At 35.4% G+C, this 21,273-nt stretch overlaps 3 protein-coding genes across 11 annotated transcripts; 1 reads left to right on the forward strand and 2 right to left on the reverse strand.

Moving 5' to 3' along the window:
- The first annotated feature begins 1,201 nt into the window (after window positions 1–1,201).
- CRR1 (Dihydrodipicolinate reductase, bacterial/plant) lies at window positions 1,202–6,195 on the forward strand. 5 transcript variants are annotated; one of them, XR_016041591.1, is made up of 10 exons: window positions 1,202–1,354; window positions 2,137–2,259; window positions 3,512–3,586; window positions 3,704–3,769; window positions 4,551–4,656; window positions 4,770–4,886; window positions 5,250–5,342; window positions 5,527–5,628; window positions 5,857–5,943; window positions 6,019–6,195. XR_016041591.1 is itself a non-coding variant. In XM_006857833.3 (10 exons), the coding sequence occupies exons 1-10, from the start codon at window positions 1,256–1,258 to the stop codon at window positions 6,049–6,051; spliced, it is 891 nt and encodes a 296-aa protein (XP_006857895.1). In that variant the 5' UTR covers window positions 1,206–1,255; the 3' UTR covers window positions 6,052–6,195. The 5 variants fall into 5 exon arrangements, 2 of the variants coding, with proteins under 2 accessions (XP_006857895.1, XP_088704446.1); XR_016041592.1 differs by having other exon boundaries at window positions 5,532–5,628; XR_016041590.1 differs by having other exon boundaries at window positions 4,551–4,646; window positions 5,532–5,628.
- A 71-nt stretch (window positions 6,196–6,266) lies between these two features.
- HCF208 (chaperone (DUF2930)) lies at window positions 6,267–9,967 on the reverse strand. 4 transcript variants are annotated; one of them, XR_016041589.1, is made up of 7 exons: window positions 9,541–9,929; window positions 8,924–9,036; window positions 8,488–8,559; window positions 8,179–8,261; window positions 7,640–7,783; window positions 7,121–7,274; window positions 6,267–6,897 (listed from the first exon to the last, which is right to left on the reverse strand). XR_016041589.1 is itself a non-coding variant. In XM_088848319.1 (7 exons), exons 4-7 carry the CDS (start codon window positions 8,179–8,181, stop codon window positions 6,689–6,691), a joined length of 510 nt encoding a protein of 169 aa, XP_088704445.1. In that variant the 5' UTR covers window positions 8,182–8,248; window positions 8,488–8,559; window positions 8,924–9,036; window positions 9,541–9,743; the 3' UTR covers window positions 6,267–6,688. The 4 variants fall into 4 exon arrangements, 3 of the variants coding, with proteins under 3 accessions (XP_088704445.1, XP_006857894.3, XP_088704444.1); XM_088848319.1 differs by having other exon boundaries at window positions 8,179–8,248; window positions 9,541–9,743; XM_006857832.4 differs by lacking the exon at window positions 8,179–8,261 and having other exon boundaries at window positions 9,541–9,967.
- A 3,198-nt stretch (window positions 9,968–13,165) lies between these two features.
- Window positions 13,166–21,016, reverse strand: LPLAT1 (MBOAT (membrane bound O-acyl transferase) family protein). 2 transcript variants are annotated; one of them, XM_006857831.4, is made up of 8 exons: window positions 20,652–21,016; window positions 17,974–18,029; window positions 16,813–17,033; window positions 16,241–16,649; window positions 15,143–15,228; window positions 14,890–14,953; window positions 14,303–14,421; window positions 13,166–13,514 (listed from the first exon to the last, which is right to left on the reverse strand). In XM_006857831.4, exons 1-8 carry the CDS (start codon window positions 20,951–20,953, stop codon window positions 13,374–13,376), a joined length of 1,398 nt encoding a protein of 465 aa, XP_006857893.2. In that variant the 5' UTR covers window positions 20,954–21,016; the 3' UTR covers window positions 13,166–13,373. The 2 variants fall into 2 exon arrangements, with proteins under 2 accessions (XP_006857893.2, XP_088704447.1); XM_088848321.1 differs by having other exon boundaries at window positions 16,813–17,861.
- Window positions 21,017–21,273: the final 257 nt, after the last annotated feature.

The raw sequence follows: 21,273 nt of genomic DNA on the forward strand, positions 1-21,273 counted from the left end.
TGTATTCCATGCACTTTGGAAACCGTGGCTTCTGTGGCAATTGATGGAAGCCACGCGTTTCCCAAATAAGATCTTTTTTATGTTGATTCGGAAGATGTGACTTTCAAATTAACTGCAAGAAGCTATGACTTTCAAATTAACATTGCACTTCCCACAAACAAATGTCGGAAATGCAATAGTAATGCAAGTCACAGCTTCCAGTAAACGAACACGCCTTATAGATTTTTTAAAATTGATTATCTTCGAAGTCTATATCCGCTACCAAATAACTGGTTTGAAAGAGTCCATTTATCTTTTGTATATGGAGATCACAATTATTTTTCTCTGTTAAGTTTCAAAATTGGTAGTTTTAAAAGTGTCATTGAATAGACACAAAGTTCCAAAATAAAATTTCTTAGATTTCGTGGCTCTTCCCAAACCATCCAATTTGATATTTAACGAGTGGGAATGTTAGTGACCTACATGTACAAAAGATAAATGGTTTATTTATAGACGATCTATGTTTTTTCTAATGCGAAAAATTTCAAATCATTTTTAATTCGCCATATAAAAAATCGAGAAGAAACAAACAAAAGCTTTTCAGCTCTTAAATCTCATGTGCTTAAAATCAAGAGTTAGTCATTTAGAGGAAATGATTGGATTACTTTTTGAAGCCGTATTTTTTCTGAAAAATATTAATTAAATAGTTAAATCACTTTATAAAATTATTAAGGTGATCAAATCATCCCATTTAATATTAAAATTATTATTTTAAAAATTCCATTTCACTCGTATACCTTCTTAAAATTATGGTGACAATTAACCATATGGTCCCTATTCAAAATTGGGAACTTGGAACTAGAAGCATTTGGTAATTTGGCCCCAGTTAAGTAGGGCATGCCAAATGATGAAAGTATCCTGGGGTTGGAAGGCCACAAGCCTGTTCTAAATATAATGATTTTTCAATATGATGATTTTTAAATAGTTTCCAAAATTTTAGAATAAAAAATATTCCTAAGTCTCCTCACACAGGAGTATAGTAAATGCACTCATTCATCTCTACCGTCCACTGTTGTAAATCAAAGGGTGAAGACGACATATGGCGTGACATTCACAGGATGTGTTTTATATCAATTCCTTCTCCTTTCCCTATTACAAAACAGTATGGGTAAAACCGTCTTTGAGAAGATAGATATGGACAGTTTTTGGGTAGTCCTACTTATCTTATCAAACTACTTCACACTTCACAGTCACTGTAAGCTTTGCACATATTGCAATGGCGGCTTCTTGTATCCCTTTACAAATTCGAACCCATAAAATAAGCAATTCTCTGGTCCAATGCTCAATCCAAACTCCCAAATCCAACAATATCAAGGTACCCAAGTTGCATTTTTATGCTGAAATTCCAGATATTAAGCCAAATATTCATTAAATCTTTGATGGGTTCAGTAAGTTATCGATCAAAAAAAAAAAAAAAACATTTTTTTATGGGTTTTTACATTTTGTGAATCTGAATTTTTCTTTTTTTCGTATAGTTAATCTTTTCCATGTATTTCATCTATTTTTTGAATATTTATGGTTACTATATTTTCTCTGATGTTTTTATTTTTTTTTCATTTTGATGACAACTACTCTTGTCTCTGATGCTTAGCTTATGGTTTTGGGTTTTTTTCCTGTTATAGATATTGGATTTTTTCCCTCTTGTATTTTCTAATTTTATTGCTCTTAGTCGTGATCTTTTAATTTCTTTTTCTTTATTCTTCATATCATACTAATGTTATTTCTGCTTTCTATTTTGGCAAATTTATTTCTTTTGTATTCAATTTTTAGGTGGTTGAAATACTAAATTTTCTCCCTTTTTTTTTTTTTTTTTTTGTGAATTAATTTTTCTAATTCACATAAGACTAAATGCAACCCAATATTTGGACCGTTTTTTCTTGGATTTTTTCTCCAATTCCTATGCACATTATTTTAGTTCCCAATTCATGAGTAACTCACATGTTAAATATTTTATTGGCTTTTTAAAGTATTTATGGTCATTTGTGTAGTTATTTATAAATAGGTGGTCATTCTCCCTCTTTTTTCTACATATTTCTTGGGTTTTTTCGGTTGTTGTTGATTTTTACTTTGAAGTTTTTGTTTTCTATTTTTGCTTAGGTGATCATCAATGGTGCAACAAAGGAAATTGGCAAGGCTGCAATAGTTGCAGTGACCAAAGCCCGAGGAATGGAGGTGGCTGGTGCAGTTGATACCGTTCTCATAGGACAAGATGCTGGAAAGGTTACTACTACTACTACCAGTGCTTTAAAGCAATGACTTGGGTCAGGGCTCGCTAGGGTCCCAAGCCAAACCGAGGCAACTTGACTCGTCCGAGTCTGATGGAGACTTGGGTGACTTCTAAAACGATTAACAAAAACTTGCCTGAACCGACGGCCGGTTCTCATGGTTTTGGTTTCAGAGTCGGCAGCTTATGGAGTATGAGTAACTCTAGTGTGTCCGATTCGGATTCGTTGAGTTTTCAAACAATGACTACCGACATGTAGTATCTTCTAATATTTATTATTACTCACCGATATGGAACTCGGTGAGGCAAGTTAGGGGCGAGTTGGGTACCCACGCCCCAATAACTTGGCTGAGTTCAGTCGGACTTGGCCAAGTTACCGGCCTAGGAGGTGATTTCCAAAACATTGATATTACTAAAGGGAGTAAGTAGGAAACTGATTTTTTACTCTTTATTTGTCTTTAATTTTCCATAAATCTCTTGAGGAGAATGAATAACTTTATAAATCTTAGACCATCTCTATCCTCACATTCAACTACAATCGCTCTATGAAGACAACCCAATAAGCCTATATCCATATCTAATTCCAATTAGTTCCAAGATTCTGTCTTTCAAAATTGCATGAAAAGTAGGACTTCTGTCTCGTGTCTTTCCTTAAATTTCAAATCTCTATTTTAAATTTATTATTTCTAAAACCAAATCTAGATGTAAAGAAATGTTATATATTAGTTTAAGAATATTTGGAAAGTCTGATTTTAAATAAAATGACTTAATCAGTAAAGATGCAGCAAAAAAATTCAAAATTCATTTATGAATTTCATAAATTAAAGGTTCATGCGACGGATGTGTCATTTGGTAGTGACTACTACGTCTAGTATGACCATATTTTCACTACCAGTGCAACTACTTGTCCAACTCCTATGCTTAGTATTGGGATTGTCTACCGAGTTTCAAAAATAATATTTTTGGATTTCATGATCCACTCCAAACCATCTAATTTAACATCTAATGAGTGAGAATGATTATGACCTCCATGTACAAGAGATAAATGCTCTCTTGTAGACCATCTCTAGTACTACTATATTGCTGGCTGCTGCTACTGTTGCTATTGTATCAATGCTACTACTATCACCACTACAACCGCTACCACGACAACTACCTTTATCATTGTGTCGAAATGAATATAGAATTTAATCTTCATTTTCTTTGTCACTTTCGAATTGATGTTACTGATATTATGATTCTGATCAGGTATCTGGCATGGAGGAGCCTCTGGAGATTCCTATACTTAGTGATTTAACTATGGTTTTGGGTTCTATATCTCAGGTTAGTGTTTTTACTCAGTTTTTTCCCCTTATTTATTGCCCTTCATCCTTGTTTATGTCAGTTTCTCTTGCCAATTGTTGATGCTTAATATGTTTTATCTTTGAATCTCACATGCAGTCACAAGCAACCGGCGTCGTAGTAGATTTCACTGAACCTTCAACTGTCTATGACAATGTGAAACAGGTTGGTTGGTCTCTCTCTCTCTCTCTCCCTGATTGGTTTTAACAATTTAAAAATATGAAATCGAAAAAGGGCTCTTTCTGATAGCGTTTAGCAAAGTTCAAAAACACAGATCGGACAAGGGCTCTCTCTGGTGGTTTTAGCAGTGTTTTTTAAATACAGAATCGCTCAAGGGGCAGGTGTGAGTTGGCACGTTGATCTCGATTCTGACCGGTCGAGACTTGGACTATAATTATTATTTTTTGTACCGACCTGGGCAGAATCGGTCAAGTCCCTTGGTTACAGGTGTCGTGGTCATCCAAAACGGGCAGGATGATAAAAAAACCTGCAGGGTGTTGGTTCCGAGTGACTCAAGCAAGTCCAACTCAGTAAATGGGGCTATCTTATATAAATTCATTACCTCATCTGATCTGAGCTAGTGCTTGAAAAAGGGGTCTAAGATGAATGTCTGCCAGGTTGTGGCTTCTGTAGATTTACTGTTACGGAGAAGTGATTTTATTTTTGAGAACAAAATAAACTCTCTTTTAATGAGTGCTTATTTCGCAGTCTATATCAGAATGCTTTCAAATCAAGAGTTGTGCAATTCTATCTAAGCATGAAACTTTAAACCAACCAAAATTTTCTTTGAAGTATTCATCCTCTGTGCTAGTTATCTCTGCAACATATGCTGAAGAATGCTAATCCAATATGTTTTACGACATGCTACTGTCTGTAATCCTCCATCTCCTTCTGTATTGTTTCTTCCTTCAGAAGAAATACAGCTTACTTTTGACTCTCTCTCCAGGCTACGGCCTTTGGCATGAGAAGCGTTGTTTATGTGCCTGGAATGAAGTTGGATACAGTAGCTGCACTCTCTGCATTTTGTGAGAAGGCCAGCATGGTGAGCTTGGGTGAGCTTCTCCATTAATTCTCTCAACCAAACACTGTAAAATTCATGTTTCCATTTGTTCACCTTCTCTCCAATAACCGGTAAAGCAACGCCCATTACTTGGGTTTGTTTCAGGGATGCCTCATTGCCCCAACTCTATCAATAGGCTCTGTTCTTCTACAGCAAGCTGCAATCTCAGCTTCCTTTCACTATAACAATGTGGAGATTGTTGAATCCAGACCGAATGCATCTGTAAGTATAATTCCTAAGTTATGAAACTGTAGACCTCTCTCTCTCTCTCTCTCTCTCTCTCTCTATATATATATATATATATATATGAATATATAAAATTCAGTAATTCATCTATGCGTAGTAACTGCATACTGATTATGGTGTTAGTGAGAATTTAGCATACAACTATAGCTTCTTTGGCTGCTAGACATGTTTGTATCAGTTCCCTATTGAGTTCCGCCCAACACACGCGATGCATGCATTTTGGGCGACATCCAGACATGCCCTTACTTGGACAATCGATCTTTTGAAAATTATGGTATGGTTTTGAAACTTTTGAATGACTGAAACTAATAACGATAGTCTCTCCTTTTGAATTTTTAGGACCTTCCATCCTCGGATGCAATCCAGATAGCTGACAACATCTCAAACCTTGGTCAGTTATACAATAGGGATGATATCTCAACAGACATTTTGGTAACTGGATATCTCTCTCACACACACTGGTTTCCATATTTCTTGACCTTGTTCTCTCTCTGTTTAACCCTGTTGTCTTTCTTTTAAAGTTCTCACATCTGATTATTTTCATTTTGTTTTCCGTTGGATTTCATCTTGTTTGTTCTCCTCTCCTGAATCTATTCTGTGATCAACCTGTGCAAAGGCCAGGGGTCAAGTGGTTGGTGAAGACGGCATTCGTGTCCATAGTTTGGTTTTGCCAGGTCTCCCTTCAAGCACCACAGTCTACTTCTCTGGTCCAGGAGAGGTATACTACTTTGAGATCTCTCTCACAAAAAAGGTGGTCACCATAAATGCTCACGAAAAGTACAAAATGAAGAATTTTGACTAAACTTTTCTCTTGAGCATGATGCGAAATTTGCGGGTCTATTTCTCAGACATGAGTTCTCATGAAAAACCAGACATGATTTATTATAAGATCGTAAAGTTTATGAGTTTTAACTAAATTTTGGTTTTGAAATATGACAACATGCAGGTCTACTCCCTTAAACATGACATAACAGATGTGAAATGCTTTATGCCAGGCCTACTAGTGGCTATCAGGAGGGTTGTTAGACTCAAGGTAAAAGGCTCATATTTGGACTGTTTTCTGGTTTTATTGGAGTGGTGTGATTGAATTTCTTTACTGGTTTTGCAGAATCTGGTATATGGGTTGGAGAAGTTCTTGTAGAGAGAGAATAATGTTACCATTATCCATCAGAAAATGTTCATTACATGTTTTTGTCAGAATACTAGAACAGTTTCCTCGAACAATTTGTCATGCCAAAACATATGAGATTTTGCTTAATTCACAATGCAACATTGGACACTGCAACTGTGATTCAACTGTACACATGAGAGAGAGAGAGAGAGAGAGAGAGAGAGAGAGAGAGAGGGAGACTCCTGGAGCAGCAATGGCATTTTCCTGCAAGTATTCCATGTTTCCATCACTTTCAAGAACAAGATTATCTTCCTCAACAAAAACCACGGCTCTAATTCTCGATGAGCCTTACGAGCCAAGGTGGCCATGAGCCTACTCTTTATGTTACAAATGCAACTGCCCACCCCCAAAAAGATGACACGAAAGGACATAGAAGGAGATAAAAACTGCAGGGAGCAACCTCTTCTTTCTGACCAACCTTGGTCAAGTCTCCACCAAAGAAATTCATCTCAAAAGCCAAGAAAAAAGGATCTTGATTAAGGTTCTTCTACCTTCTTGTTGTGGCGAGGAGACTCAACGGCCTATGAGACATCTCCCTCTCTCTCTCTCTCTCTCTCTCTCTCTTGTTATGCATGAATAGAATGGCATGAGTGTTGACCTCATCCCTTTAGCTATTTCCTGGCTTTCTCTCACGGGTTCTGAATTTGTTTGCCAAGGCTCTTATCCAAGCCCTATCTCTCTCTAGATATGCATAGCCCATACTTGATGCCAACAAGAGGAACCCTTGTGATGGCTTCGAATTCTCAGGAACTCCAAGCACTGGTTCTACCAACACTGAAACTGCTCCCTTTGGTAACATATTCTGAAGATCTGATTCTGCAAAATCAGCCATAAAAAAGCCTGAATTCCATTCCTAGACATGAGCGAGAGAAAACCTTTCTACACAGACTGTAGACCAAGAACAAAATGCATCCCGACTAAAGATCCAAGAACAATATAAAACTAAAATACATTTTAGCATAATCAAACTAAAACTAATTTCACTGTCCTTATTTAGATAACTGAACAAAAATCTAAGAGCCGAAGAATGAGTTTAAACCTCTCATTTGGGGGAAATATAGTGCCTCATTCAAGCTGGCAAATCCTATCTGTTCGATGTTTTCCTTGAACCATTTGGTTTGTTGAGCTTTCGATGCATCTGGTGGAGTATTCCAGTATCCACGAACGCAGAGTGCATCATTGACATAGATGAGCTGTCAGAGAACATCACCAAGAGAGAAAGATAAGAACATAAAAATTTAGATTAAGGGGAAGCAGCCAATATCCTAAGAATCACAATCGTTACAAGATAAAATTAAGAAAAACTCTTTTTAAACATATCAACAACACCACCATATCAACAACACCATATTAAGGTATCTCATCTATATTTCCTTTCTCTACTCACTTTTTCTCTTTTTCTTTTATTTTTTTAACTTTCAAAACAATTTTTTTCCTTTTTGATTGTTTTATTTCAAAGCATTGATTGAAGTCCCAATTAATACAAATGATACTCTTACAAAACGTTTTATAATTGTCTTGATTGAATTGTTTTTTATTTCCAGCTATAGAGGTTTACCACCGATATGGTGTTCGTATTCCGAAGCAAGACATATGATACCCAAGCCAAATCCTCCTTTACAGTATCCGATACACTTTCTGGCAGAATAAATATCTGCTGGTTCCCTTCTGGCAGGGATTGGCGCTCCACTGGATTGGCGCCCTGCACAAGAATTAACACTATAAGCTGAAATGAAAACAACCTAATTCATCAGTTCAAACCATACAGCCAGAAAAATAGGTAATGATTAATAAGTTCTAAAGCTAGAAGCCTAGATTAATATACAAATTCATCAAAGGATTAATCTAACTTAAAAGAGGGCCTAATGAAAAAAGAAACAGAAGGAGAAACCAATTTCCATGAGGAATAACCTCGTAATTACTATGGAATGCTAGTGTTGGGAATGGGAATGGTATAGTTTCTAAGGGTTATCAAAGGCTAGAGCTTGAATCCTAGACCCACTTCAAAACATTATGCATAAAAGGAGGAATAATTAACAGAAAACCAAAGGAATAGATATAAAGGAAATATTTCTTCACGATTTGCCTGGAAATTACCATCGAGTGCAAGTTTTGGGAATGGGCATGGTACCCAAGTGCATAGTTCCAGCAACTAAGTGAGAATCACCTGTCAATCCATCCTAGAATCTCTAAATATGTTAATTTACACATGAATTCAAGAAATAGAAAGCGATAAAGCTACCTGACAAACACTTTTACAATGCTGATAAATGCAACCAGATAACATCAATTCCGTTTCCTTTTTAACTTCAAAAGCCTATTAATTCATGAACTTGATGAAAAAAAAGAGAGAGTATTGAAAAATACTAAAAGCAGGAACATGCCAGTTTCTAGGCTTATTTGTACCTTCAGAAACTTTCCGATATAAGGGAGAGTGATTGAAAAGGCGGCCAAGCAGATGCCTACAACTTCTGATCTCTGCCACAACAAAATTACCATCTCAACAAGATAAAGAAAAGACAAGTTTCATATTTATGGCATTTAAACTATCTAAACGTTGGACTTCGGTGAAAGAAAGGCCGATTATGATTATGAACAACAATGCCAAAGCCAGATTTCAAAGATACGTAAGATATACTCTCTCCTTAGGATGCTTTTGAATAGTATCCATACTAGCTCATAAGGGTGAGTCACTATGAGGATACATTCCAACTTCATAATAACAATAAAAACTACGAAAAAAAGAATAAGGAATTGAGGATGAATGAATGGGGCTCTTATTAATTTTCCAAGAGAAAATTAAATGAGGGTTTTGACCCATGATTCTAATCTTTTCGCTTACCAGCTGTGCAGGTGTCACAGAGTTCACGCCAAGAAAATGGTTTAATAGCAGCAAAAACCCAAATGCAGAGCCAAGTAGTCTGGGCAAATTGGACTCATCAAAACCAGGGATTCCTGCACGAAAACAGAGGTGGCGCATCCACAAAAACCATCTAAAAATTGAAGCTCGAGAAATCTCCAAATCCATTGAAAACCATCCAAATAATAGAGAGAGGAGGAGGGAGGGGTTGGGGGAGGGTTGTTGGATTATGAAAACTAAAGAGAATTTATCATTAAACGCTCAAAGAATTCAAATTTCAAATGCCCTGTTTGGAGAGAGAGAGAGAGAGAGAGAGAGAGAGAGAGATGAAAACCCATAAAATATTTCAGAATTCAAGCTTCAAAAGCCTCATTTGAACTCTGACAGAGAGAGAATCTCCCAGAATTCAAGCTTCAAAAGCCTCATTTGAGAGACTGTTATGAAAACCCATGTGAATTTCTCATTAAAACCACTCAGAATTTTTTTGGGTAAGTAAATCACTCAGAATTGAACTCCGAAAAGCCCCATTCAGACTCATCTCAAGAAAACAGTCGAAAACTTCAAGAAACGAAATAGAGCACAGAAGCAGAGGCACTTACCCAGTGTGAAACGTAATACAGAGAGATTGAGCTGCTGTTTATCGACATTCCTGTTAGGGTTTTCCGCATGGACCGCAAAATTTCTGAGCCATTTGGGCTCCAAAGAGAGAAAAGACAGAGAATATGAAAAGATAGAAGGGTGGGTTAGAGAGAAGAGCCCATTTTTAGAGCGAGAAAGCAAACCGCTTGTTTTGATCAGTGTGGTGGTGGGGTGGCACCTTTGCAAATAATTAAAGGATAGGGTGGCCATTCCAGTGAGAGATTCAACCAGCAAAAATGGAACTGATATCCGGATAAATTGGTAAAAGCTTATTAAAAGGGACATTAAAAGGGAATAGTTTTAATAAGGTTGCATCCTTAAAATGCACAATCACATATCCACCTCAAAAACTCTATCGGAAATGTTGTTTTAATGTTGAAAAAACTCTCTAATTAATTACATCCATATGTATGAATACGAAAAGAAAAAAAAGTTCAAGTATCTAAAATAGTGCATCTTGTAATTTTTAAGAATTTTATATATTTATATTTATAAATTTACTTAATTTTTAACCATTTTTTAATTTTAAAGTTTTCTAATTAAGTATGAAAGTAGAGTTTAAGATAATACTAAGTTTTTTTACAATAAAATTACATGTTATGATAAAATTTTAAAGTGTGCCTAAATTGGATTATTTAAGATTGCAACCTTATAGAAACTATACCCTAAAAAATATTTTAAAAATAATATTAAAATTAAAAAAAAGAAAAAAAAAAGAGACCAAAACACCTTTGAAATTTGAAATTTGCAGGGTATTTTGGTTTTTTTATTTAAATTAATTATAGTTTTTTAACACTTTTTTTTTACCATTGTACAAGCCAAGGATGTTCAAAATTTCATTAGAGGTCATTATTTTAAGTAAAACAGTTCATCTAAGTACCTCCTCTTCCGAGTTTCTTAAATACATATGGGAAAGGTTTATATGCTTCCTCTATAGCATAGAAGTTCTATCCTCCCCCTACCATCCAGCCCTCCAATTTTGATCAAGAGAGCCGTTTACCGTTTGATCTTAGATCCGATATCTCAAAGTATTTTACTTTTAATTTTTTAATATAAATTTTATGAAATGAAATTTGGTACATGTCATCTTCTCATTGGGGCGTACATATAAAAAAATATTTAAAAGAATTTTTTGATAAAATATAATGACCAAAATACCCCTTGAAACTTTCAAGGGTATTTTGGTCACTTTATTTGATTGAAAATAGTTTTTTTATATTTTTTTCTAGTGCAAGTTTAATAGATGAATGGATGTCCAAAATATGGTGTCAAAATAGTTTATAAAAAAAAAATTAAAAATAAAATAGTGTAGAGACATGACATTGTGTTTGGGCAATCTTAGCCATCCATTAAGAATGGACGGTTGGATAAGGGGGATGATAGAACTTCTATGCTGTAGGGGAAGCATAGAAAGTTTGCCCATTAAATATATGGGATTGTGTACAACCATCCCATGTGAAATTTGATATCTTGGATATGTTATAAAGTTCGAAATTTTTTTTTTTTTCAAGTTTGAGCTTGGTCAATGGAAGACATGAAACCACCCAATTTTGCATCCAATAGTTAAGATTCATTGTGATCACCTTGTACCAAAGGTAAATGGTCTCATTCTATACTTTTTTTAAATATACCCCATGAATTTTAAATTTAGAAAAATTCCACTATTTAATATGTTATATATTTTTTTATTGTTCCAACTCATGATCATGTGTATATTTTGAAATTAGATCAATTATATAGGTACAGCATTAAATAGTTCATCTCGCATAAGTATCTTGATAAATTTTTTAAATTGATAAATTTGTTAAATCAAGCTATATGGTACAATGTCAAATAATTAATCCCTTATAAGTATTTTGATAAATTTCTTAAATCAAGCTACACGGCTCAACATGGGCGGTTACGACATCATTAACATAACTTCAGGCCGGGGCAAGTCTAAATTTAATACTTGTTAGCTCCATAATCTTGGCTTGGATCTACTTAGGCCTACCCTGCTTACACCTCTATTGGAAGAGTAGAAAAAGAGCAGTAAGGTTGGTTGTGGTTTTAGAGTTCGATAAGAAACAGTTAACAAGATGGGACTCCTCACCAAGCAAAGGTATTTATGCAATCTGATCCGGGCCACTTAATTATCGAAATGCTTGCTTAATATTTCAAGACCTCGATATAGTGTTCGTACAATCAAACTGGAACGGTTAACCGCATACGAAGCCAGAAATCGTTTAACTGCCATAACCGGTAAACCGGCTTTTCAATTGCTCTAACCAGACAAGTCCCGGGCAGTCAATAAATTATTGAAAAAAATAAAAAAAATACAAAAAAAATCTATTAAAATATGAAAAACATATAAAGAATGATTACATAAAATACATTCAAATGAAGTTGAAAAAAAAATAGATTTTATAATCATTTTTTTATTTTAAAAAATTTCTAAAAAAAATGAAAAAATATCATAGTGAATATCAATGACCAAACAATTTCTAATTTTTACCATAATGTATAAGAATATCAAAAAATATATTATAAACCAAATTTTTTATTTTTTGGATTTTATATCTTTTTTTTGTTTTTTTTTTAAATACCAGCCGATCATCAAAACTACCTGAAACCGGAACCAGACAATAGCCGATTCCGATCTAATCGAGCTGTTACCGATTATTTTGCCCGGTTTTTCCAACATGACCTCAACATATCAAATATTTGTTAAATAAGTCATCATTATTGTCGCAACTTTTTCTCAACTAATTAAGGTTGGTGAAAATAGTTAAAAAGGTACTTGAATAAAATTATCTTTTAAAAATAATCACTTTAATGATAAATTAGTTCATTTTCACTTCTGTTTTGGTAGATTTGGAGCGTCTTCGTTTTTTTGAATTGGTGCCTCAATTAAACCCTATGGTTTCTCTTTGCTAAAAAAGTAAGAATCCACTTTGTCAAGTTCTCCATTTGCTAAAAAAAAAAAGCATTCCTTGCTTGCAATTCATTCTCTTTGTGGAGAATTCACGTGGTCATTTTTTTTCTTGCTTGGAATTTGTCTTCATGCATGCATCACTTCTCTATAAAGGCACGTTTTCATTCGCGTGAAAATATTTTCAGGTAAAAAAATTTCCTAATGTAGTTAGGTGTGAAAATACACATCTTTTCACACTAATTGAAAGCTAATTGCTATAAAGAAACTAAAAATATCCCTACCTCTAACCAAAAGAGAGAAATTTTTTTACACGAAAAAATTACCCAAAAAATATTTTCACGAGAATTAAATGTGCCGTAAGGGTTTATTACTTGACAAGATTTCAGCCTCTTGGCCAATACTCATTTTGGCCAATCATTTCACTACTACGCTTTTTCTTTTTTCTTTTTTTTATGCCTTGTGGTTTAGTTCGTATTTCATGGTTTATTTTCTCTCTTTTTTGAGATTTCAAGACTGAAAAATGTAAAACTGGAGAGTTGGGGTGTTCATTTCCCTGCATAATATGAGATAAATTCTCTTAACTTAGAGCCAGGTTAAATCCACACTCCAACAATCTGCTTCTACATTTAACAGCTAAGTGTCGACAATGACCTTTCTATGACAAAAGTTAGTAGTCTAACTGTGTCCTTTCTTATTAAAAAAAAAAAAAAAAAACGTTCATGAACAAAATTGGAACACTAGTATGTCGAGGAGTTTTTCTCTGATCTATCCATAGACAACAACAGATGGACATGAAAATTACAGAGAGATTTAGGCTGAGAAAAGGAAAAAGAAAATACAAGGACACCAAAATCAAGCAAGGGGCATCAACTTTTTTTCTCACTGATCTTTTCTAGCTTGTTGTTTTGAAGGCCTTGGTGGTTTTATGAGAGATCCCAATATGATTAATATGATGGGAACAATTGTGCCGATATAATACACACTTCCATATGAAGCTAGCGTCTCGTGCATGCTTAACACCTTCATGCAAAAAGAAAGGAACTATTAGAATGTAATTTTGTAGCTCGAAACTCAAATGAAATTCTCTCCCTCTCTCAATCCAAATATAAATCTCCCTCTGTCACAACCCCAATGAAAATCTCTCTCCCTCTCTCTCAACCCAAATGAAAATCTCTCTCTCTCAGCTAGAAAATAAAACGAAAATCTATCTCTTTAGGCTAAAAAATAATCAAATGGAAATCGCTCTACGCTGGAAAATCAAATGAAAACCTCTCTGAGCTAGAAAACAAAATGAAAATCTCTCTCTAGGCTGAAAAATCAAATGGAAATCTCTCTTAAAGATGGTTGTAATCAAGTTTGAATTTGAATTTTGAACTAAAATCAGTAACCTATCAAATGCAATCAAATGATGTGAAATATAATTAGTGAGAGGAAAATCTAAAAGAAATCTCTCTCTCTCTCTCCATACATATAGATAGATGCAATCAGGTTTGGATTCGAACTAAAATCACAGACCTATCAAATGCAAGCATGTGAATTCAAATATAATTCATAAGAAGAAAACTAAAAGAAAGCACCTCTCTCTCTCTCACACACACACGCTCACGCTCACGTGCGCACACACACGCACAAAGAGGCATAGTCGTAATCAAGTTTGTCTTTGAGCTGTAATGTAAGAGAAAATGCCCTCTCTCTCTCTCTCTCAAATTAAATATGAACCTGTAACAGTAACTCATTGGTCATTACTTCCAAATAGGGCAGTGACCCTCAGAGTCTAATTTCTAGGTGAAGGGAGAAGGCGAACTCACCTGGAAACCAATGCATGCGTAATTTAGAACCAGAAGCGTATAGGCAAAGTTCAAAAATGCCATGGCCTTCCCAACCATAGCCATCTTTGGAGGGAATGCTTGCTGCCATCTATAAATTACTGCAGGCACACAAAGAATTCCACTGATCAACTTCGGTAATATGAAAGAAGGGTCTTCATCTATATCAATATGAAGCAGCATCCAAAAATTGGTGAAGCAACTCGGAATCTCCCTAGTAGGTTCGGACACTGAGGATTCCCGGATCTGGATGATCCTGAATTGGGGAATCGCCTTGAGTTGCCCAGAACCAGGTGGCTTGCTGTAGTGAAGCACCCAGTTGACTTTTGGGACTCGGCGATTCCAAAATCCTAAGTGTCGTGGGCAATTTTTCATTTTTTATTCTCATATCTTTTTTCCTCATTTTGCATTGGGAGATCCCAGAGGGCCGGAAGCGGCAACCCAACTTGGATCATGGGGTCCCCAAGGCGGCACCCTATTCCTTTTTTCTTAAATATAAAGATAAAGAGTCCTTTGAGAATTAAATATGAAAAAAGGGTCTTGAGACTTGAGCAATATAAGGTTTGTACCTTTGGATCCGGCAATCAGTAATGCTGAATGAACAAAGAAAATAATGTATCCGGCATATAATCCCTGCATATCCAGCCATATTAGTACAGCGGCAAAGGTAATAAATTAGACCAAGGGACACAATTGGCTGACTAAACAGGTGACAAAACTTGTGACTCTCTCTCTGTCTCAAAAAAGCTAAAAAGCATAACAATGATTGGAAAAGCGGGTCTTCATGACCAACTTTTAGATACAAAAACATTCTCTACTCACATGCCAAACAGCACTGACTGTCTGAGTCGCCAACAACTGAAGAAATCCGGGTTTCTTGCCTTTTTGAATGAGTCTTTCATACACATCTGAAATAAATCTACCATTAGCTTCCAAGAACAAGAAATAGGTTGGTAAGAAGAACAAAGGGACTGATATCCTAAAACAGACATCTCAACTTCTCGGAGAATATAGAATAGCCACACCACAATGCTGGAATGATAACAATTAAGACTATACAGAGCTCAACCAAGAAGAAATATTTCAAAGTGGATGGCAATGAAAAGAAAGACTTCATCTTTGTAGGGCAAGTAATAGTTAGGAAAACAATAATATTTAAGATAAAATGAAAAAACTAATATCAAGAAACACAATTAGCCAGGAAATAATATAAAGGGAAAAGTGGCAAAACTGGAGATCCAAAATTACATTCTGTGAGAATATGCAGTTTCTCAACAATAAATTAGAGAAAGGGGTTTCCTGGTTTTTTATGGTTAAGATAGAAAGGGGTTTCCTATCTTTAGTTGAAGTTTGTAATCCTTCTTCTCTTTATTTTGTGAAAGTTAGTTTGTAATCCCACTCTAAAATCAATGGACATCAAATACACAAAACCTTATGAAAAACATTTTTGAAATTGGAAAATTGAATTTTCCATGACCAACATCAATAAAAGTGCGTCAGCCCAATGACAAAACCCCAACCCAAAGAATATTTGCATATGCACTTGACAAATCACAAAAGCCACCAAATAAATTATTTGCCCTGTAAGACAACATTATTTGAAATCCACAGAACTGGAGTGGGCTAACAAACATCACAACAATGAGTGCGTGTCAACAAGAGAAAGCAACACTGTAGTCCAAGAAAATAGGGGAAAACTGTTCTCTGATGGATCCATGACAATTTGATGAAATGATGGATGGTGATCTATCGAGAGTAGAACCCACTAATGGAGTCATGTCCTGTTCTCGTTGTGCCCACTCTCCCTCCATCACTGGCTATCACTTCATCAGATGGTCATTACCTCATACATAGTAGTCTCACAAACCTCTCAACAAAATGGAACAACATATTGACTAAAACTGATCTATGGAAACTTACAGTAGCGCAGCCATGTGCTGACTTGTATGTTCCACACAAGGGGAAGCTCTGCTGCACTCTTTGCAAATTCGACACCAAGAATATCAACATTCTTTGCACGTTCCCATAGCGATTTTGGGGGATTAGTATCTGACCAACCACTAAAACCCAGGCCCGAAATTATAATGGAAGCCTCAGAAATAGACCAGATAAAGTAGTACTTCCATCGTGCAGTAAACCCTGACATGTATTGGTAACCCAACCTTTTCCAGAATCCCCATTCATAATATATGGGTTCGGAGAACCGAGATAGTGGAAAATGAGGTACCAAATACAAGTAGATCCCCATGCAGACAGCAGACTGAAGCACAGCTTGTAAGGCAGCACCATATGGTGATGGTGGTGGCCTCTTATCTGATGGACTCCATATCTGATGACAGAAAAAATCAAACACTGAATAAGTAGGTGTATAGAAAACCAATTGTCAGATACTAGATTGGATAAAGAAAATCAGTATAAAATAACTAGTGAGAGAAAGCGCGAACAACCAATAAGGGAGAACTAAATGATAAAAGTGATGAAAGAGAACCCACCCCTGTATTCTCTGTCCACTCCAGATACTCCTTCATTTCATAAACTGGTCCAGCAAAGTGACTACCACAGCAAAGGCAGTAGCCAATGTATTCGATCAAGGAAGGGCACTGGATCAATCGATATTTCTTCTGAGCCTCGCGTAGGCCTTCTTCTTTCAGCAAACCGTCATTGTAATTAATTGAGCAAGAAATGACTTTCAGGGTTAACACCATGAGTGCCCCTATTAGGAACAGGAAACACCACAACTATCAGCATCCATGTATTCAAATCAATGATCAAGAGTATATTTCTTTTTCTTTTCTTTGTTTTCCTTTTTTTTTTTTCAGTTGGCATTCTCAAGGGTATTATTGCTATCAGGTACTAATGCATGCCAGTTTGGGTGAATATGGTATGGATTTTACATGGCATTACCAAATATGCTTTTAGAACAAGCAAAACCCCAATCATAAGAAAAAAGTCCTATCTTTTGTAGCCTTGCACTGCTTTTTCAACCATCTTCTTATTTTCTCCTATAGCTTTTCATAATCTTTCTAATTTCGAAGAGAGCCAAAAACTCCCTAACCTTTCTGAAAATGCACAAATTGCTTCTCAATTTTTTCGTGATATGCATGACCTTAATAACAACACTTTTTTGCTTTGAAAAGCATGGGACGAGTTTGTCTTTGTTCATCTTTTCATTTCTAGTTTTTTCAGCTCATCTTTATTATTTACAATTTTGGCATTGTCAAAGAACTCTGAATTCTTAATGGTTTGGTAGATCAATGTCTCATGGGGAAAGGGCATGGGCAGTTAAACAAGCCTCAAGCCAATAGCAGCATAGCGCAGAAGCCAATATAATTCCAGCATCTCAAATTGCGAAATATGTGGAATCAATTTGATTTGCCCAAGTCTATAGACTCGAAATCCAAGGATCCCTCACAATGCTTCATTAGTTCTTTATATAACTGCAATTCTGCAAACGATATTTCCAGTGCAATTCTAAACTGTCCAGCTCAACTTTCCCGACGATCTGATCAATTTCACCATGCGAAATGTTCTTGAATCAATCCTGTTGATGTTTTATTATTTAAACAACTAGTCTAAGAGTAAGAAAATTTCATTGGCAACTTGTGTAAATGACCAAAACAGAAGGAATGAACAAGGTATCAAATTATGGTTACCTGTTGCGTCAATTCCTCCTTCTTTCCATGCATCCCCACTCATATAATATACATGGCTAAAACAGAAAATAGAGTTGGAAGTTCAGTACATATCAATGAGGACATCTATGGGTTCATACCTTAAGCATGGGTCTGTTATATAACAGTGAACAACCCCAAACTAATTGATATTTTACATCCAGAAAACTCTACAATGGGATAGCACAAACTCCGAAGCATCAAATCTCTTCTTCACAAAGACAAGTCACTACAATGCAATTATAAAAAGGATGGTGGTGACAGAATCAACTAATGACACGAATAACTTGTCGCTATTTCATAATTTTTCTCAGTTTATCGCAGAGCAAAGCTTGAATTGATGAAAGAAGGTGACTAAAGAACCAATGGTTCATAGAATAAAATGCCTTTAAGACTGAAATATGCATAGAACAAGTATAAAGAAAAGCTATAAATGGAACCCCAGTTATCATGTGAAACCAATGCCATAGAAAATGTTATTTCTCGTGTAATACAAAGTAAGGCATCAATAATGGATATTAACCCAAATCTATAACCCAACGTAGCTGAATACCAGTACCGTACCTGAGCTTTTACTTTATAGCTCCCTCATGTAGAAAAGTAACTCATGAGAGATGGGATGTCATAGTATTATACAAATGCATGTATTTAAAAAATAATGAAGTATACATTCCAGTGCAAACCAGGATAAATCCAAATATTTATAGGAGTTCCTAGGCATTCTGTTCAAAGACTAATGTACATGAATAAAGTAATAGACATATCTTTTCAGCAGATACTTCTTCTCAAGCTAAGAGAAACATGGTAAGGATCAAAGTTGCTTAAACACTAGAAATGACCTTTCAGAGATACATTGGTGAATATTTCTGCCAAATTGTCCTCTTGGATGCAATACAAGGTGTCTGAAAATTCTGAACGCAAAAATAAAATCTTTTTATGCAGATAATCATGATAATCTGCCCCAATATGCTTGGCGAATAAATAACAGCATTGATGCAATCAATTGTAGAAAAATTGGCTGCAATAAATAATATAATAAATGTTTGATCTAAATAGTTTTGGCTTCATTTGTAAAGATATTAGTTTTTAGCCATGGCACAAGTTTGGGCTACAGTGTCATGCTTCTCTCTGCTCCAAGGGATCATTTTTCAACAAAGTTCTAATGAAAGGATAACGTCCTCATGATATTGCCCCAAAAAATAAAAACAATAAATAGTTGGTGGTAGAAGGTTTGAGCAGAATCTGCATTGGAGAAACTGAGAAAGTTCCCCACTTCAACAAAGCTATGAAGGGAGGAAAGGACAGGACCACGGTGTATTTAACGTGTTTTACAATGATGGCCACATCCTGCATAAACTAAAACACTTCTCTCAATTCTAATTGATTAAAACAACTACATTAGTAACTTTTAAAAATATACAGTTAATGGACTGGATTCAAACAAATTGCAAATTCCATTAGAAGAACACGGTATCCACTCAAGGAATGCAAAAAAAACACTTTTCATGATAACTCTACACTCATGAGTGCTGAAAACTACAAAATACCAAATGAGATAATATAAACAACAGAGAAAATGAGAATCTGAACCGTATCTCTTCAAAGACATGGGATTCTTTGAACATCGAAAAAGCAGAAATTGTCTCTTCAATACTGGGTAGTTTTTTAAACCAATATTTTAGAATTAAATTTGCATTAAAAGGATTAGAAACCAAACTTGTTTCAAGTGAAGATATTTTATGGAAACTAAAATACCCTTTCCACAGTATGATTATCCATGCAGGAAGTACACTCCATTTAAACTGAACTTTTTCAAATTCCAAAATATTTAAGCCTTGAAGAAACATGGCATTTTCTCCATGACTAGGTGCATGGAATCATGAATGGAACAAGTCCTCCATGCTAAGTTATTTAACTAGCTAGATTAACACAGTGGAAGCTTTCTGTAAAAGGACAACCAGCGACACTAAATTTTGTATTATACTTTGAAAATAAAATAATAAAAAAGGATAGGTTACATTTAGTTAGGAACTATACTTTGAAAATAAAATTAATGAAAAAGAATTTGAGCCAAATTTCTTCAGATAGCAATGTGTCCTAAACCTGCAAAACTTTCCACAGTAATGGGAACTGAGTTTTCAGAAAATGAAGAAACAGGATTAGAACTTCCTTAAATATCAGTGGATATACTCAAAGATTATGAAGCTGGACACTTTTTGCACAGTAATCATGGTCCTTTGGAAGATTTCCATGGAACTTAAATAACAGAAAAGATCAGAACCAAAATTTTTCAAATGATACTGACTCTGCTTTGATCACAAAAGCTGAAAGAATTGTACACAATAGCAATTCTTCTTCCCCGAATTACTCCATCCAATGAGATCAACTAGAGTATCTGAACCTTTTTAAAAATGAATATTAATTGACCTAAGGATTGTAAGAGCTGGAACACAGCTAGAAAGTGATCTATGCAAACAAAAAAAAAAGGCTAATAAAAAAGTATAAAGCAAAGGATCTCAATTTATAGGCTCAAATGACAGTTAATACACACCAAGACGGTAATCAAATCATTATCAATAGCGATATCAACGAAGATCTAAATCCAATTCTTCAAATTGATCGCCAAAAACTCAGAAATTCAGAGGTTTTCCAAAACGCACCATCCAATCAGGTAGCCAAAGCCTGCAATGAAGGTGAATGGGCCACAGAGTGGCCTGTAAACGAGCATGGAGAGATAACCTAGAGACATGGGAATGAGGAAGTGGAGATTCGAAGAAAAACCGAAGGAGAGATACGATAAGAGAGCTCCTGTTAAAGCAGAGTAGAGATGCTTTGGAAGCCTTCCTGGTACAAATCTCCATAGCCAGCTGACTGGTATGGTGGCCACAAAGCAGAGGAGAAATCTAAGAACGGGAACTGAGACGCCTATTGAAGCGGCCATGGCCTGCATATCCATCGCCATAGCTCTCTCTCTCTCTAGAACTCGTTTCCCACGCCAGAGAGAGACACCAGTTAATTTGTCACTGGTTTTATTGGGGCTCATGATCCTTTAAATAGGCCCCTAAAATTTTCACCGTGCTTCTACTTGCCCTGAATGACTATTTTACCACTGAAATTTTAGAGAAAATAACCGTATCATCCTTGAAGGAGCAAAATGAATATGCAATTTTTAAAGTTTTTGAAATTACGAGGTTAAAGAAAAGAATATGTGAGGAAAAAAAAAAAAAGATAATTCAAATTTTGCTTTTGGCTTCCCGCGAAATTTCGTGAAACACGCTGATA

This window comes from Amborella trichopoda, chromosome 9 (assembly GCF_054954075.1).
Source record: "Amborella trichopoda isolate Santa Cruz 75 chromosome 9, AtrichopodaSantaCruz75HAP2 v2.0, whole genome shotgun sequence".
Classification (NCBI taxonomy): Eukaryota; Viridiplantae; Streptophyta; class Magnoliopsida; order Amborellales; family Amborellaceae; genus Amborella; species Amborella trichopoda.

Bases quoted from the DNA above. Each gene is read 5' to 3' on its own strand.
- HCF208 (XM_006857832.4), bottom strand. From the start codon at position 9,865: ATGTCCCTTTTAATAAGCTTTTACCAATTTATCCGGATATCAGTTCCA. The intron at 7,784-8,487 runs GTACAAATAAGC...ATTCTTGTGCAG, and splicing joins ATATCGGAAAGTTTCTGAAG to GGCGCCAATCCAGTGGAGCG. The intron at 6,898-7,120 runs GTTTAAACTCAT...CTGATTTTGCAG, and splicing joins ATATTTCCCCCAAATGAGAG to AATCAGATCTTCAGAATATG.
- LPLAT1 (XM_006857831.4), bottom strand. From the start codon at position 20,953: ATGGCGATGGATATGCAGGCCATGGCCGCTTCAATAGGCGTCTCAGTT. The intron at 15,229-16,240 runs GTAAGTTTCCAT...GATTTATTTCAG, and splicing joins CAGCACATGGCTGCGCTACT to ATGTGTATGAAAGACTCATT. The intron at 14,422-14,889 runs GTACAAACCTTA...GTGTGCCTGCAG, and splicing joins ACTGATTGCCGGATCCAAAG to TAATTTATAGATGGCAGCAA.
- CRR1 (XM_006857833.3), top strand. From the start codon at position 1,256: ATGGCGGCTTCTTGTATCCCTTTACAAATTCGAACCCATAAAATAAGC. The intron at 5,343-5,526 runs GTAACTGGATAT...ACCTGTGCAAAG, and splicing joins ATATCTCAACAGACATTTTG to GCCAGGGGTCAAGTGGTTGG. The intron at 5,629-5,856 runs GTATACTACTTT...GACAACATGCAG, and splicing joins ACTTCTCTGGTCCAGGAGAG to GTCTACTCCCTTAAACATGA.